We start from the raw sequence: 13,609 nt of genomic DNA on the forward strand, positions 1-13,609 counted from the left end.
TGTTTCCTTCAGGAGAAACTTGCATATTTGGTACAGAAGTGGTTCCCTGAGCTGCCCCTTCTATATCCAGAAGCAGGAATTCTAACCTATATGGTAAGCATAGATTGTGTTTGATCGCCCTGTCAGTTATTGTTTAGGGCATTACCATGAATTTTCATTTCTTTCTGCCCATCCTCCTGGGAGTTGTTCAGTATTTTGGTAAGTGCCTTGCAAATGCCATTTTGTCTGCAGCTAGACTCTTGCTCACACATGCTGTCATTTTAACAAGTCCCCGCTGTGGTTGTGCTTTGCTAAGTTTTTTGAGAGAGAGGAGAGATGTTCAAAGCCCGTTATCTTGAACCTTACCAACTGTTAAAGCTGTACTCTTAGCCCAGCTCTGTGTGTGTACGTGTGCTTCAGAATTCAGGTGGGCTTCTGTCGCACAGCCTGGAGCGAGACCTTTTAGATGCTGAGCCCATGAGGAAACTGAGCACGAGGCGGCCGTTAGTGTGTTCAGAAATTCAGGATCAGAAGGTTCTTCTAAAGGTAATGTTTGTCCAGGCGTTCAGGTACCACTGCAGGTAAGACCTTGGCTCACGAATCTGCTGATTCTGAATTAACTCTGCTGTCTCTTTTCAGTTCCTGCATTCAAAAACCTGCTAGCACATAGCACTAGCCTGGAGAACACAACATTGTTCTCCCTCTGGATTGTTTCCCTGTTGCCTACTGATTTTTTTTTTTTCTTCTCTATTTGAGGGCAGCTGTAGTAAATAGCACTTCTCTTCTGCTGTCTGTTCCTTCTGGTATTTGATGGGCCATTTAGCTTGTTCATTCCTCTAGTTTTTTTTTTTTTTTTTTTTTTTTTTTCTTCTGTAAATGCAGGTTTGTCTTCCAGATGATTTCATGGTGAAACTCCAGAACTGCTGGTTTTGCTTTGCTTTACTTTTTTTCCAAAGTGCTTCCAATTAAAAATCCAAGGGATATAGTATTACAGGAGGCATTGTTATTTAAAAAAAAAAAACTGTTTTGGACTTAAGGAGCAAGTCTCCCATTTAATATTGTTTCACTGGTACAGACTTCAAGTGTTGATAAATGGGCATAAGACACTTAGAAATCAGTTTTTTATATAAAGAAAAAGTTATTAGAATGTAACAGCATGCCTTTCTTTAGCTATAAGTGTCAAGTGGTGATGTTAAAGGCATCAGAAACAGGAGCTTGGGTATTTGTCTTGTTTTTCAGGGATACTCTGTGGATGTGAGCTCAGAAGCCAAAGTGATAGAGAGAGTTGCCAAGTATCGCAAAGCTTGGGATCAGCAGAAGGAGAAATCCAGTTTATTACAACTATTGTTTCTTCTTTTCTGCAAGGCAAGATTCAAGCCTGTAATGCTGGTGGTTTTTTGTTTAAGCTAGAAGACTTTCAAGTTGGACTTTGAGGTTTTAACATATTTAAAGTTGGATCATTGAATCAGTTTCTTTTTTTCTTTCTGACCTTAGTTTATGTTTACTAAGAAAATAGTTTAGATAATCAATTGATTCATCATATACCTAGTGCGTGTGAAACTGCCCAGTATTCCTGACTTTTGAAGTAATGCATTTTTTTTCTTGTTGAAGTCTGATCCTCTTGTGTATTTGATGGTCCCATACTACCCTGGAGCAAGTCTGACTGCTGTACAGGCTGATGCACCTTTAACTTTAGAAGTAAGTACAACTACTTAGACTATCAGTGTGTTCCTTTTTATGAGTTTGGACTCTGCTTTTACCATTTTGCTGCTGCTGAAGGAGTTTCAACAGTAGTTTTCCTTAGGTGGCTGAATTTTGAATGTAGAGATGCACAGAATTGGTTGATTAGCATTTTATCAAGCAGTAGACTGTAATTTTCCATGAGATTTTCTTGGATTTGCTATTTTATTGAAATCCATGCCTCAGCTGTCTTACTAGAACGTTTAAAGACTGGAGTGAGTGTGTCAAGTTTGTTAGTGTGGACGTTCTTGTGTTGGAGAATAAAGAACTTGTTGGGTGGGGAGGAGATTGCTCTTTGGGAGCCTGGGTGTCTCTCCCCTCTTTCCTTTCCATGCACAATTCGTTGGCAGTTTGGCTGCCAGCCCTTCTCAAAGAAGAGGTAGCCAGAAGCCAGTACAAATTTTTTCCTTAGTTCTGTTTGATGGCTTAAAGCTTCTGGTTGCTAACTTGGGGGCACTTGAAAGGTGCATTTCTCAAAGCATGTTGCATGGATTTTTTTTAATTTTATTTTTAGCTTAATTCTCTGTTTCATATTAGTGATTTGGTAATTAGTGATTGCAATTTGTTTTTGACTGGCTGCAGGTTATCACAATCACACTGGGCATTAATCTATACTCTGTAGAACAGTTATCAGAAACTTTGAATTTGTATGAATCTTAAATCAATAAAATCTTAGTTTTGGAAGAGAACAGTGTTTTGCTTTGTTTCTCCTGTATCTATCTTTTTAATAAGCACCTGAATTAAATCGCTAGGAGACATTAAAAGTGATGAAAGGAGTGGCCCAGGGTCTGCAAACATTGCATGGAGCTAACATAGTACATGGATCTCTGCACGGAAATAATGTTTTTGCTGTGAATCGAAAGCAAGGAGTTGTTGGAGACTTTGACTTCACTAAATCGGAGGTAAAATAAAACAAATAAAATCCAAACTTGCAGTGATTGTTTTTTTTTAGTCAGTTACGTATCAAAAATGAAGTGTATCTGCAATTTGTGAGATACATTTGTCATTTGAGAAGTGTCAGAGTTTGTATTATCACCTTTATGACCTTTGATAGTTCTAGTGTGGGGTAAAATCTGGCAGTGTATTCTTCTATTACAGTTAGAGATGATAGGTGTGTGTGACTTTATCTCCTTTCTACTTTACACACAATTTTTTCTGTCAGAAAAAGAGGATATTACGGTTCTTTTGAAGTCAGCATAGAATGTTGTGATTAAAGTTGGCTGACCTGTTTAAAGAGAGAGGGTGATGCCTCTGCTGCAACATGCTGTTGGTCTCGCTTGAAATTCTGAGTACAGCTTTTTCCCGCAGGAGCAACGTGCTGCTGCAGACACGATGGTTGTTGGTACCCTGAGCTTGGTTTCTCCTGAACTGAAGATGGGGCAGCCAGCTTCTCCAGCCTCTGACATGTATGCCTATGGCTGCCTTCTGTTCTGGGTAAGTTATGGCTTATGAGAGAGTTTCTGGTAATATTACTGTAGCACATGTGGCAATAAATGAATAAATGTTATTTTCTACTTTGAAATATTTTGGAAAAATAAGCATTCATATGGTAGGATGGGTCCCTGGACAACCTGATGTAGTATTTGATCTAGCAGTTGACTACATCTGTAGCAAGAGGATTGGAACGTGATGATCCTCGAAGTCTCTTCCAACCCAAGCCATTCTATGGTGATTCTTTGAAATTTTTAAACTAGGTGGTAGGTGTGGAACAGATGGGAGTTAAGACTGAGCAGAAAGTAGGTTTTTTTCTGTTAGGTGTGCAGTGTAAGCTACATAGAGTGTAGTAACATGACCAAGAACTGTTACTGTTCCTCATGCTGTGGATTGTTGGCTCTTACTAATTCATTCACTGTGAGCCTTTTTTTTCTTCTTTCACCCTTGCCCATGAGGAATTGCCTTCATCTTCCTGTTGTTTGATCTGGCTAAGAACAGGACTTTCAAATGGATATTTTGTTTCTTGTGTGATGTGTCAGAGGGGAGGAGAAAGCAGTCTGCTTTCCTGTGCTAGGTTGTGTGTTACACAGCATCTCCTCTTCCTCGTCCTTTTTTTGCTTCTGGTATTGCATTGCAGTTTCCTTAGCTCAGTACATCAGTGTCATGTGTTCCAAATGGAAGACTTCAAATCTCATAGGCTTTAAAAACCATGAGCTACCCAGCAGTTATTGATGTTGTCATGCAATGATTTTTCACGAACACTTGGTATGTTGGGGCCAGTTCACTGAGTCCCTCTTGGTGGGCCAGGTACATCATTTCATCTTCTTGGGAAATGTGGGCAGTTCAGTCAGCTGTGAAGCATAGCTTTGTTAATTCCTTCTGTGTCACAGGATCTGGAGATGCTTTGTAAATTGCATGTTAATTTTTATCCTCTACCAGTTACGTCTGCTGAGAAGATGAACCTTGTTCATATGAAAGTCATAACTCTTTGTTTTCCTCCCAGTTTAGGTAGCAGTTGCTTAAAATTAAGTAACTTTTCTATGGAAGTAGATAAACTGAAGTATAGCTTAATATTGTAATGCTTGTAACTTATTAATATGGTATAGTTTGGTTGGAATGATTTCAGTACCACTCAGATCTTCATCTCCTTTAAAAAAAATTCTTATTAAAAGTTGAATTCCTGGTGAGTGAAAAAAAAGTGAGTGTGAAATAAATGGAGAAAATGAAGCCACCATAACAAATGGTAATTGCTGGCTCTACTCAAAGAGAATATCTGGGATGCAGCAATATCTGCAGTCTTTTGAAACCCTATCCAAGCTCCCCAGGTGAATTTCAAAGTAATCTGTGTATATTTAATTAATCTGTAGCTCAGTCTTGTTGTATTGATCGTTTGAAAATATTCAGCTTGTTGACTCAGCAGATACCAGTTGAATGACAGGTCTCTGAAATGGTGTTCTTCTGAGCAGTCCTGCCACCTGTAAAATGGAGACAGTGGTTTTGTGAGTTCTTGAAGGCTCTTGTGTCACAAGAGCTCAGCACTGATTAGAGATGCTTCTTTCTCCTGTCTTTGTACAGAACAGAGGAATTTGCAGCTTAATTTGCAAACAGAATTTTGGAAAAAAAAGCTAAATATAGATATAGTTTTCTGGGCAGTAGTAAAGGGCTGGGGAAATTTCACTTCATTGATGGGTGTAGGATTCACATCTGTTAGAGCACACTCTAAGAGGTGTTGTGGGGTATGGAATTAAATATACAGCTTAGGCATCGACTTTGAGTCATATTTCAGAGTCCATTTTCTTTGGACATCTGATAGTTGCTTTTCTAATACTGTATTTTTATATGAGTTTTGTTTCTGTGCAAGGGCACCCCGAGGCCCCTGTGTATTTTTCCCTATTGTGAAAATACGAGCAAGTCAATACAAGCACCTATTTTCCACAGCAATCGTTTTCATTTGAATCTTCCTGACTGATACTTGTTTAAACTAAAGGAGAAAACAGTGTTACGTATTAGGTATCTTTTAATTTACAGCTTTGCATTCAAAACCAGGAATTTGGCATAAAAGAAGATGGAACACCTGAGGTGGATGCAGTTGGCATGGTATGTGTATTGTCTGAGGCAATTAGACTGGTGTTACTTAGAGATATCAATTCATAATATTTTTTTTAAAGTAAAAAAAAATTGTAGGTACTGGGTTGAAAGTGTTCTGACTTGATTATTCTAGATGGCGTGCATAAATTATATTTGAGGAAGAGGAAAATTCCAGAGTTTTCTTAATAATTAAATTAACCTCAGAAGAACAGCTTTGCATGTAACTTGGTATCCTCCAATTAAAGACTTGGAAATAAATAATTGAGATTTGTGCCTCAGAGATGATAATTGAGGTAGGAACCTCTTTTCTCAGGTCAAGGAGGTTGATTTTGCTCACCTGTCTTTTACTTAATAATTGCATAATTCATGAGCATTAATAACATGGCCAACTTCCATTTTAGTCACTTAATTGCAGTTGTAAAGAAGTAGCATACTCTATCTTTTGCCCGTTTTCTCTTCCTGTGTGTGTGAAATGTAAGCTTTCCCTTGCCTCTGAAAGGAGTCCAGAGGCATAAGACAACCGTGCATGATATGAACTTCTGTTGATGCTTTCACTCTCTTCTGTCAGCCTTTGTGCTATGCCTGCCTTAGCATCAGCAACTGTTGACTCCTGGAACTGTATTTTCACTCTGTGTTTTGAGACTTAGTGTTAGCCATTGTCTTGATTTTGAAGTTAATTCTTTGCTTATGATAGGAAACATCTCTTGGATGTTAATCGCAGTTAGATATTTCTGTGGCCTTCTCTAGATCTTTATTAATGTGAGTACTTCTCTTTCCTTGGGTTTATTTTCTAATGTGACTCTTTCCTATAAGCTTTCTGTCGTCCTGCCAGGACTTAAGACCTTTTCTTTTGCCTACTTTTAACTTCTGCATTTGCTGCAGGTGCTGCCTTTTTCTTCTCATGTCTTAATGTTATTCCATCTTTTATGCCACCATACATAGTTTAAAGAAATTCCCTGGGAAATTAATGGACCTTTTTTCAAATCACTTGCCTCAAACCTCTGCTAGGTCTTGTTCTCTTCTAGTTAGTGACTGCTTTGCTCTTGTCCTCTGCTTCTCCCAGCTCCTTCAATGGGCAACTGCTATTTTTCTTTTTTAAATCATTGGAGATCATGCTTTTTCTATTGATTTTACTGCATGTGTTAACCTACTGCTTTGCTTTTGAGACTTGAGAAGGCTGTGAGACTCTTTAAATCATGCCTTACACTATTACAAAAGCCCTGCAAGCTGTTTAGTTTTTAAGTATTACGTAGTAGACCAAGCTCCCTTAGGAATATAGGGAGGAACTAGAGGTAAGTCTCTTCGTTGCCCAGAGAAGCAGAAAAATACTTTAAATGGAGAAGTGGAGGACGAAACAGCAGAGGTGCTGGTGGTCGGGTAAGTTTTGGTTGTTTAGCAAGGGAAAACAAAACTGATAATAAATCACTTTTTTGATTGGTTATGCTTCTATGTCAATGATATGAATGCTTTGCAGAGATGTCTTAGATAACACGGGGCAAAGATTGATCTAGATTTACTAGAGTTCTGTTTGTTCTGAGCTGAGCTGTTACTGTGTTTAAGTTAAGAAACGGTATCAGGCAGTCCTAGACTAACATGGCTGTTGTGCTTCCAGTGCTACCAGTGTGTTATCACTGCATAGCTCAGTACTGTAAATAACTTTATTAGATTGCTTATCTTCTCTGCAGTATCTTTTTAGTAACGTTCAGCCATGTTCTCCAGTGATGAAGTTGCTGCTACTAAAACACAGGACTGTCTACCAACTCCCTTTGCAAAATTAATTCAAGTGTGACAGTGTCACGAAAAACAAATTAAAAATGTAACATTTGAGCAGTGAGGTGATCCTGTAAATAGTATTTCTTATTTCTCGTTATTGGTTCTCAGTTCTTAATTAAAGATTTAAATGAATCTCATGAGATGTGTAGTTTTGTAGGAAAGAAGACCCAGTACTTCAGGAATCGCCATTTGTGCTAGCTGTAGGATTTAAACTTTATTCCATGAAGCTTGTACAGAACTGGTCAGTGCATCATTTAGGGTTATGTGTAATCCTTAGATACTCAAAAAAGTTAATTTTCATAAGGGAAACTTGTTTAAGGAAGTAGAAGAATTTCTACAGACATAAAAATAGAAATGATTCACTTTGGTTTTCTGTAAGATTCCTGCATAAGAGAGAGCCAGTTTCAGTTTATCTTTTTTTCTTCTTCTCTAGTAGGTATATTCTGAAATCCTAACAACTGCTTTTGTCTGAAGGATTAATATTCTTCTTTATCGTTTTTAGATTGCTTTATTTTTTCAGTGAACTTTTTTTTAACCTTGATGGGTGATACAATCATAATCAATACATCATCGTTCATTTTGAAGAACTCATTCTTGATATGTGTTGATGCATGTGCTCCAACTACCAGAGTTTGTTGGAAAAACTATTTGTGTGTCCTACAATCCCCAGGAACACCCCTGAGGGTTTACTAAGAACTGTGATAGGGCTAATAAATATATTCCAACTGTTTCTTGAGGAGAATCTTAGACCTCTGGCTGTTAATACTTGCCCCGGTTCTTGGGGAAAATGTATGTTGCTTTTAAGGACCTTACCTATAATCACCTTATTCAGAATTAATCTCTATGCCCATGTGCAAGCTTTTGACAGGCCGGTAATTTCTCTTCCATCTCAGTCTTGTGCCTAGAGGAACTGTACATTTGCATCTAGTAAAATATTTATTGTTTTCCAGAAATGTAAAATTGATGCAGGAAGGTAGCATTCAACTTCAAAAAGGGGTTATTAATTTTAGGTAGCTGCTGAGGAGAAGTCGTGAGTAGAGACAGCATCTTGTAGCTACCCATTTGGTCATGCTCAGCTTCAGTGTTTGATGCATGTCAGTGTTCAGTTTTGTAAATTTATAAAAAGATGTAAACGAGACCAAGAAAGTGCAATGAATGTTTTCCTACAGCAGTATTACCTTGGGGGGTCAGTTTTCAGTTGCTGTAGTGTGAGAAACCGATGAGAAGGGGGATCTTGTTGATGAACACTTGACATGGAAATATATAAGAGCAAAGCTTTTCAAGCTCCATAAATTCTTGGACTTTCTTTATTTTTAATTCTACTGAGGAAGCGTATAGGCATGGTTTACCCCTGCATTGTAGTGCATGAGATATTTGAATGCTTTTGTCTAGAGGTTCTCCTTCAAGCACTCCTAATGTCTTGTAAGCATTTTAAAAATCCTTTATATCTGTAAGATCAACAGTTTTCAGATCTCATATTTTCACCCAGAATTCCAGTTATCTGGGGAAAGGTTAATTTTCTTGAGCCACTTGGCTAGTCAGTGGGAGTTGGAAGTTGTCTGCTTGCTTCTGTCTTCAAGCTTTTGGCAGCTTGTGTGTATTCCTTTCCATCACAGATCCTCTTTTGTCTGAATGAAATTGATGTGCTTTGCTGTCTTATTGAGCCAGGTTGGTGGTGATGCTGGTTTGCAGAGGCTACAGTCAATCAAGTGCTCTTGTGGAAAGATTCTTTTTATGCTCTGTTTTGGTAATATGTCTCTAGGTGAACACTTGAGCGTTCCTTGCAGCTCCCTTATCCGAATCCATTGCGTGCCCTTCCTCAACAACTGATGTTTATGTGAGTGTGTAGCAGTTGTGTTCTGGTGTTTTAAGTAAGCAGACTATCACTGTTGATGTTCCAAGCATTGGCTATGTAATCCTTCTGAAAAATCCAAGAAGCTGAAGTGTAGCTTTGTGGTTGAATAGCAGCTGCTGTTGATTTAGAGCCCAACTTTGGTTATTGTATAAAGTGATAGGAGAAGTTGAAAGTTTATGTTGTAGAGGGTCACTAGCATCAGCTCTGTTCCTTTCGAGTAAAAAGGCAGACTTTGGAATTTCTCTAATCTATACTAGTTCATGGAATTGGTGTTTTGAAACGTTTTGCTCTTCTGTGAAATCTGCTAGCTCAAAGTTGGCCAACCTGATGTGGAGAATTTGCTTTTATTGTGCAATTATGAGACCTGTTCATCAAATACTTGGTTGTTATTTGGAATCATGTTTGTTCTGCTTGCTGATGAAATTCTTCTCCCTCTGTTTGTAGGATGATAAAGTTAAATCTCTTATCCTGAATTTGTTCCGCTGTGACAGACTGACAGCTGAGCAGGTGCTGAGGGATGATTGCTTCCTCTTAGTTGATGCCATTCCAGTTCCTTCACAGCTAGGTGAAGAGCATGAGCCGCCTGAAGAACATGATTCTGAGAAGACAGATGAAGAGGAAGATGTAGTTAACTCCAAGAAGAATGCAGTAAACCCTACCCAATAGACAAGGAACTTGTCCATCAGGTGTCTGACACTCGCTTTTGTTTCATTTTGAGATCAGTTGTTGTCCTGATTTAAAATCTCAAAATATAAAAGGTTTGGTAGGTGCAGTCATGTTCTGTGAGATTTATATAATCAGTGTTTTCTTTTAAGTACATAGTCTGAGAGCTCAGAAATGTGATTTTTCCTTAATTTGTTACCCTTTTCTTTGCCTGTTATGTAGGCTTTGCACTTATGAAATATAGTTTGTTAATGCCAGAAATATTTAAGATTAAGGTAGTGTAGTAACTTTTGTATCCAGTTTTCTATCCCTCTTCTTGCTGCAGTTTCAGAATACAATGTTCCTGCTAGAGACACTCTAGGGTGTTACTTTTTCAGTTAAGTTTTTTGTTACTGCAGTCAAGGTATTTCCTACTGTAACTGTCTTCAAGATTTAAGAAGAAAAGAACAGCTTCCACAACTGGTCAGGAAAATAGGAAGCAAGCTGCGTCTTTTATCTTTCTGCACTTAAAGATTTCTAAATAGCAAACACTGTTTCAGTTGCCCTTTCACAGTGTTGCTGTGCTAAGTGGAATACTGCACACACTTGTTGCAGTAATCACTGCTTGTCTGTTCGACCGTGTGTATCGTCTGCTCTTAGATATTGTTGACTGTAGGTAGGCATTTTGAGTGTGTTTTCTTGCCTGCAGTGCTTTTCTGTTAGCGTTACCCCTGAAAGAGTTTTGTTAGCTCTTTATTTTAATAGGAAACTGTTGCTTATCTATAGTTCACCTTTCTTGGGAGGGAGAAAGGTTAATGTTCAGAGTTTCTGTAGCAATATATTTAGCCTCTGGGTGTTGCTCTTGGACAGTGCTGTTGGCAGACTAGTATTTTGCAGAGGAATTATTGAAGATGCATGTTGTCAGATGAAGAATGTGAAAAATTGGTGTGTAATGGGCAAGGTGCAGCAGCAGGGAAACCAGGAAGCCCTCGGGTACAATAACAGTCAACAGCAGAATATATCATTCTGGCATTTCCTTCTGTGATAACAGGCTGGCTTGCCTATGTCACTGTTCTTTACTCAAAGTAGCATGTAAAATGCCTGGTCCTGTTTTCATTGAACTGTAATGATTTTTGATTTCTAGTGTGTATGTAATTAATGTTATTAAAGCACTTGTTAAAATAGTTTGGATCTTCTTGGTTAGTGTGATTAATGTATTTCTGTTACTGAAATCGCAGAAGACGAATTCCTTCCTTTTTGTTGGTGAGAACAACTGTGAGCAGTTCTGTGGGATGCTTTCCAAATGCTGATTGAAGCCTTTTGCTGTTGATAACCTTTAATATTAAACAGTGAACAAGTTTGTAACTGTAACCTGATGTTCTGTCATTTAATAAACTTTTGCCCTGTTTTCTGCACCTATTTTCTCTGCGCAACCTAAACTGACTTCTTAAATCCCACAATTCTTACTTCTTTTTTTTTTTTTAACGAGAAGTCTCTGTTTATGTTTGATTTAAAAACAGTGATCTTTTAGAATCTCCTCCAACTGTAAGCAATCTGATTTTTACATGTGGAGCCTAATATAGGAGATCAAATTATTTATAAAACCTGCAAGTAAGCTTTTGAAAACTTCTGGTATGTACAAGCATCAGGGTATGGGACAGCTTTTCTATTCAAATTAAGTGCAGATTTGAGCAGTGACAGTTGTACAGTGTCACTATTTTAGTCTATTTCTGCTTTGAGCTTTTCTGTGATGTAACAGTGGCTTTCTTTTTCCTTTGTTGTTTCCAAGCAAATATGCTTTCTTTATGCACATACAAGCAGCCACTTGATGTGGCTTTACCCAGCTTATCTTGCAGACCTGATATAGGGCTGTTCCTCTTACTGAAGAGGACTTTTTTCAGGAGGTTTGGAGAAAGCAAAGGCTTTTATCTGCTGTAGGAATAAGCATCTGGTTATTTCTTGAGACTCCTGCTGTTCTGTTCACTGCCTCCTGAACTGCAAGCTCTTCCCAACATCCATAATAACTTCACACCTTCCATGTAATTCCAGCTGATCACTCTACTAGCATTTGGTGTTTCAGCCTGCATAGTTTTTAGAAGTTTGTTTCTTGTATTACAGAACAGTTATCTGCAAGTAGAGTCCTTATTAACATTCACTGGTGTTTTAACAAGTTTTCTCCTGATGATGGTAGCTGAAAGTAGGTATAGCCTTACAGGTTAAATTACTTTGTAGCAGCTGCCTCAAAGACTTCCCCTAAATGAGGTAAAAATTTATTTTTTCTGCAGTCACTTCATTTCTCCAGCTTGGAAGGGAACACATCAAGGTCACACCATGTAGATGCATCTTCAGAAGGAACACATAATCAGATCTTTTTGTTTTGTCTGGTGTCTGTGTGTTAGTGCTGTAAAAACTAGTCACCAGTAGGTGGAGAGGAACACTATTTGCTTTGCCACAAGAAGAAGTGAAGTTCATTTGCATTTGTTGTACTTCTGTGTTGGTAGTAGCTAGCTAAGTGCTGCAGCTGAAGAAACTGCTGAGCAGAGCTGGGAAAGCTTGGCAAAACTCACTGACTATGTTTCTTCATTTGTGGGTGTAGTTAAGTCACAGCTTAAATTGGTGATTAAGCACCTGGTGGGAAGGCAGGGCCAAATCGGGGGAGCTCAGGTGCAAGCAATGCACCTGATTGACCAGAAGGGTTGGAGTTAGGATCCACCCCTTCCCAGACCTCATTTAAGTGTTGATAGTGGAGGCAAGCGTGTCTTAACTGGAGATCCCTGCCTACGTGAGGACCTTACGGGCCTTTGGAAGGTAAGCAGCTTCTTGTTTTTGCGCCTGCTGTTGTTGTTTCTGGTTAGATCCTTGCTCGCTGTGGCCTGGGATTTTGCTGCTCACTGTCTTGTTGCACTTTCAATTGCATTACAGTGGAATTCTAGCTTTTCAGTTTTTCTGTAATCCTTTTGACTGGTAGTGTAGTCAAGTAGACAGATGCGTTATGTCTCCTGTTGATGGATGGATCAGTAATGGGGGTGTTTTGGGTTTGGGGTTTTTTTTTTTTTTTTTTGGTATTTCAGGTATGGTATTAAAAGCCTGTTAATCTGGAGCCTCTCTGGCTTCTTTATGATTTCTTTTTCTGACTCAGTTGCTTGATGTTCCAGCAAAGACAACAAAGGTGTGCCTATACACCTGGCATAGTGATGTAGGATATTGGTGGTTTTGATGCTTCTGGAAAGGGAGTTTTTGAAGTAAAAGGTGATTCATCTGTAAGCTGTGGGGCTTTGAGGTGCAAGATGTCAGTTTTGCAGAACATTTTGCCCTTAACCAACTGTGACTTGGTTTGTTTTCCCAAGTGTAGTCTGGGGTACTTAACAGGTACATGTTGTGGCCTTTCAGGCAGTATAAGGCTGCATGTAGTTAGTTCCAGCAGCTGAGGGAATGTTTACGGTTGCCTCTCCATTGCTTACTGAATCTTTTGCACGTTTCTGTGCTGTGTCTTTCTAGTCTCTTGAGATCTTTTCTTCTGTTCCTTGATTTCAGCCTGGTATTCTGGTTTCTGTTCCTCTGGTCTGTGAAGGCATTACCAGAACCTGAAAAATCTGTGAAATGGAATTTTCTTAATAGTCTTGACACTGTATTCTGTGGCACGTTATTCCTCACCAAGGCAGAAGTAGATGTGTGGGCAACTCCTGAAGAAGAATATGTGTTAATGCATCTGCTTGAAAGTCTCTTGAGTGTCTCAAGGTTTGGTAGAAGAATTTGAAGTGATAGTTAAACTGCTTCAAATGTTTATGCTGTGGTTACATGAACCATAGTGAACTGCAGACTGCCACATGCTGTGCAAGGCCTACTGGCTGAAAGACTGTACAAACATCTAAGTGTAAGTGTGTATGGCCAGGAGAATTCCTTTGGAGGAGATAGATTGAAGTTACTTTGGTCCAACTTCTGAGATGAAGGCTGGATGAATACTCAAAAGTAAATGTGTGCCAAAATTGATATCGAAAGATGCGTGTGAAGGCTGCTGGAATTGGAATTATTTTTATTTGAAGGCATCTTTTTTCTGTTAGAATAGTTTAAAACTGAAGTCCATTCTTGTGAAACACA

The 13,609-nt window shown here is 38.7% G+C and overlaps 1 protein-coding gene across 2 annotated transcripts in view; it reads left to right on the forward strand.

Moving 5' to 3' along the window:
- The window catches only part of STK31 (serine/threonine kinase 31), a 34,666-nt gene extending 23,740 nt beyond the window's left edge, over positions 1–10,926 (forward strand). For both annotated transcript variants that reach the window (XM_052695263.1, XM_052695264.1), the window contains 8 exons: positions 13–93; positions 400–525; positions 1,219–1,344; positions 1,591–1,677; positions 2,472–2,621; positions 3,028–3,153; positions 5,182–5,250; positions 9,314–10,926. In XM_052695263.1, the coding sequence (XP_052551223.1) occupies positions 13–93; positions 400–525; positions 1,219–1,344; positions 1,591–1,677; positions 2,472–2,621; positions 3,028–3,153; positions 5,182–5,250; positions 9,314–9,535 (987 nt within the window). In that variant the 3' untranslated portion in view covers positions 9,536–10,926. The remainder of the gene's footprint in view (positions 1–12; positions 94–399; positions 526–1,218; positions 1,345–1,590; positions 1,678–2,471; positions 2,622–3,027; positions 3,154–5,181; positions 5,251–9,313) is intronic.
- The last annotated feature ends 2,683 nt before the right edge of the window (positions 10,927–13,609 follow it).

This window comes from Tympanuchus pallidicinctus, unplaced genomic scaffold, assembly GCF_026119805.1.
Source record: "Tympanuchus pallidicinctus isolate F22 unplaced genomic scaffold, pur_lepc_1.0 scaffold3, whole genome shotgun sequence".
NCBI classification, from domain to species: Eukaryota; Metazoa; Chordata; class Aves; order Galliformes; family Phasianidae; genus Tympanuchus; species Tympanuchus pallidicinctus.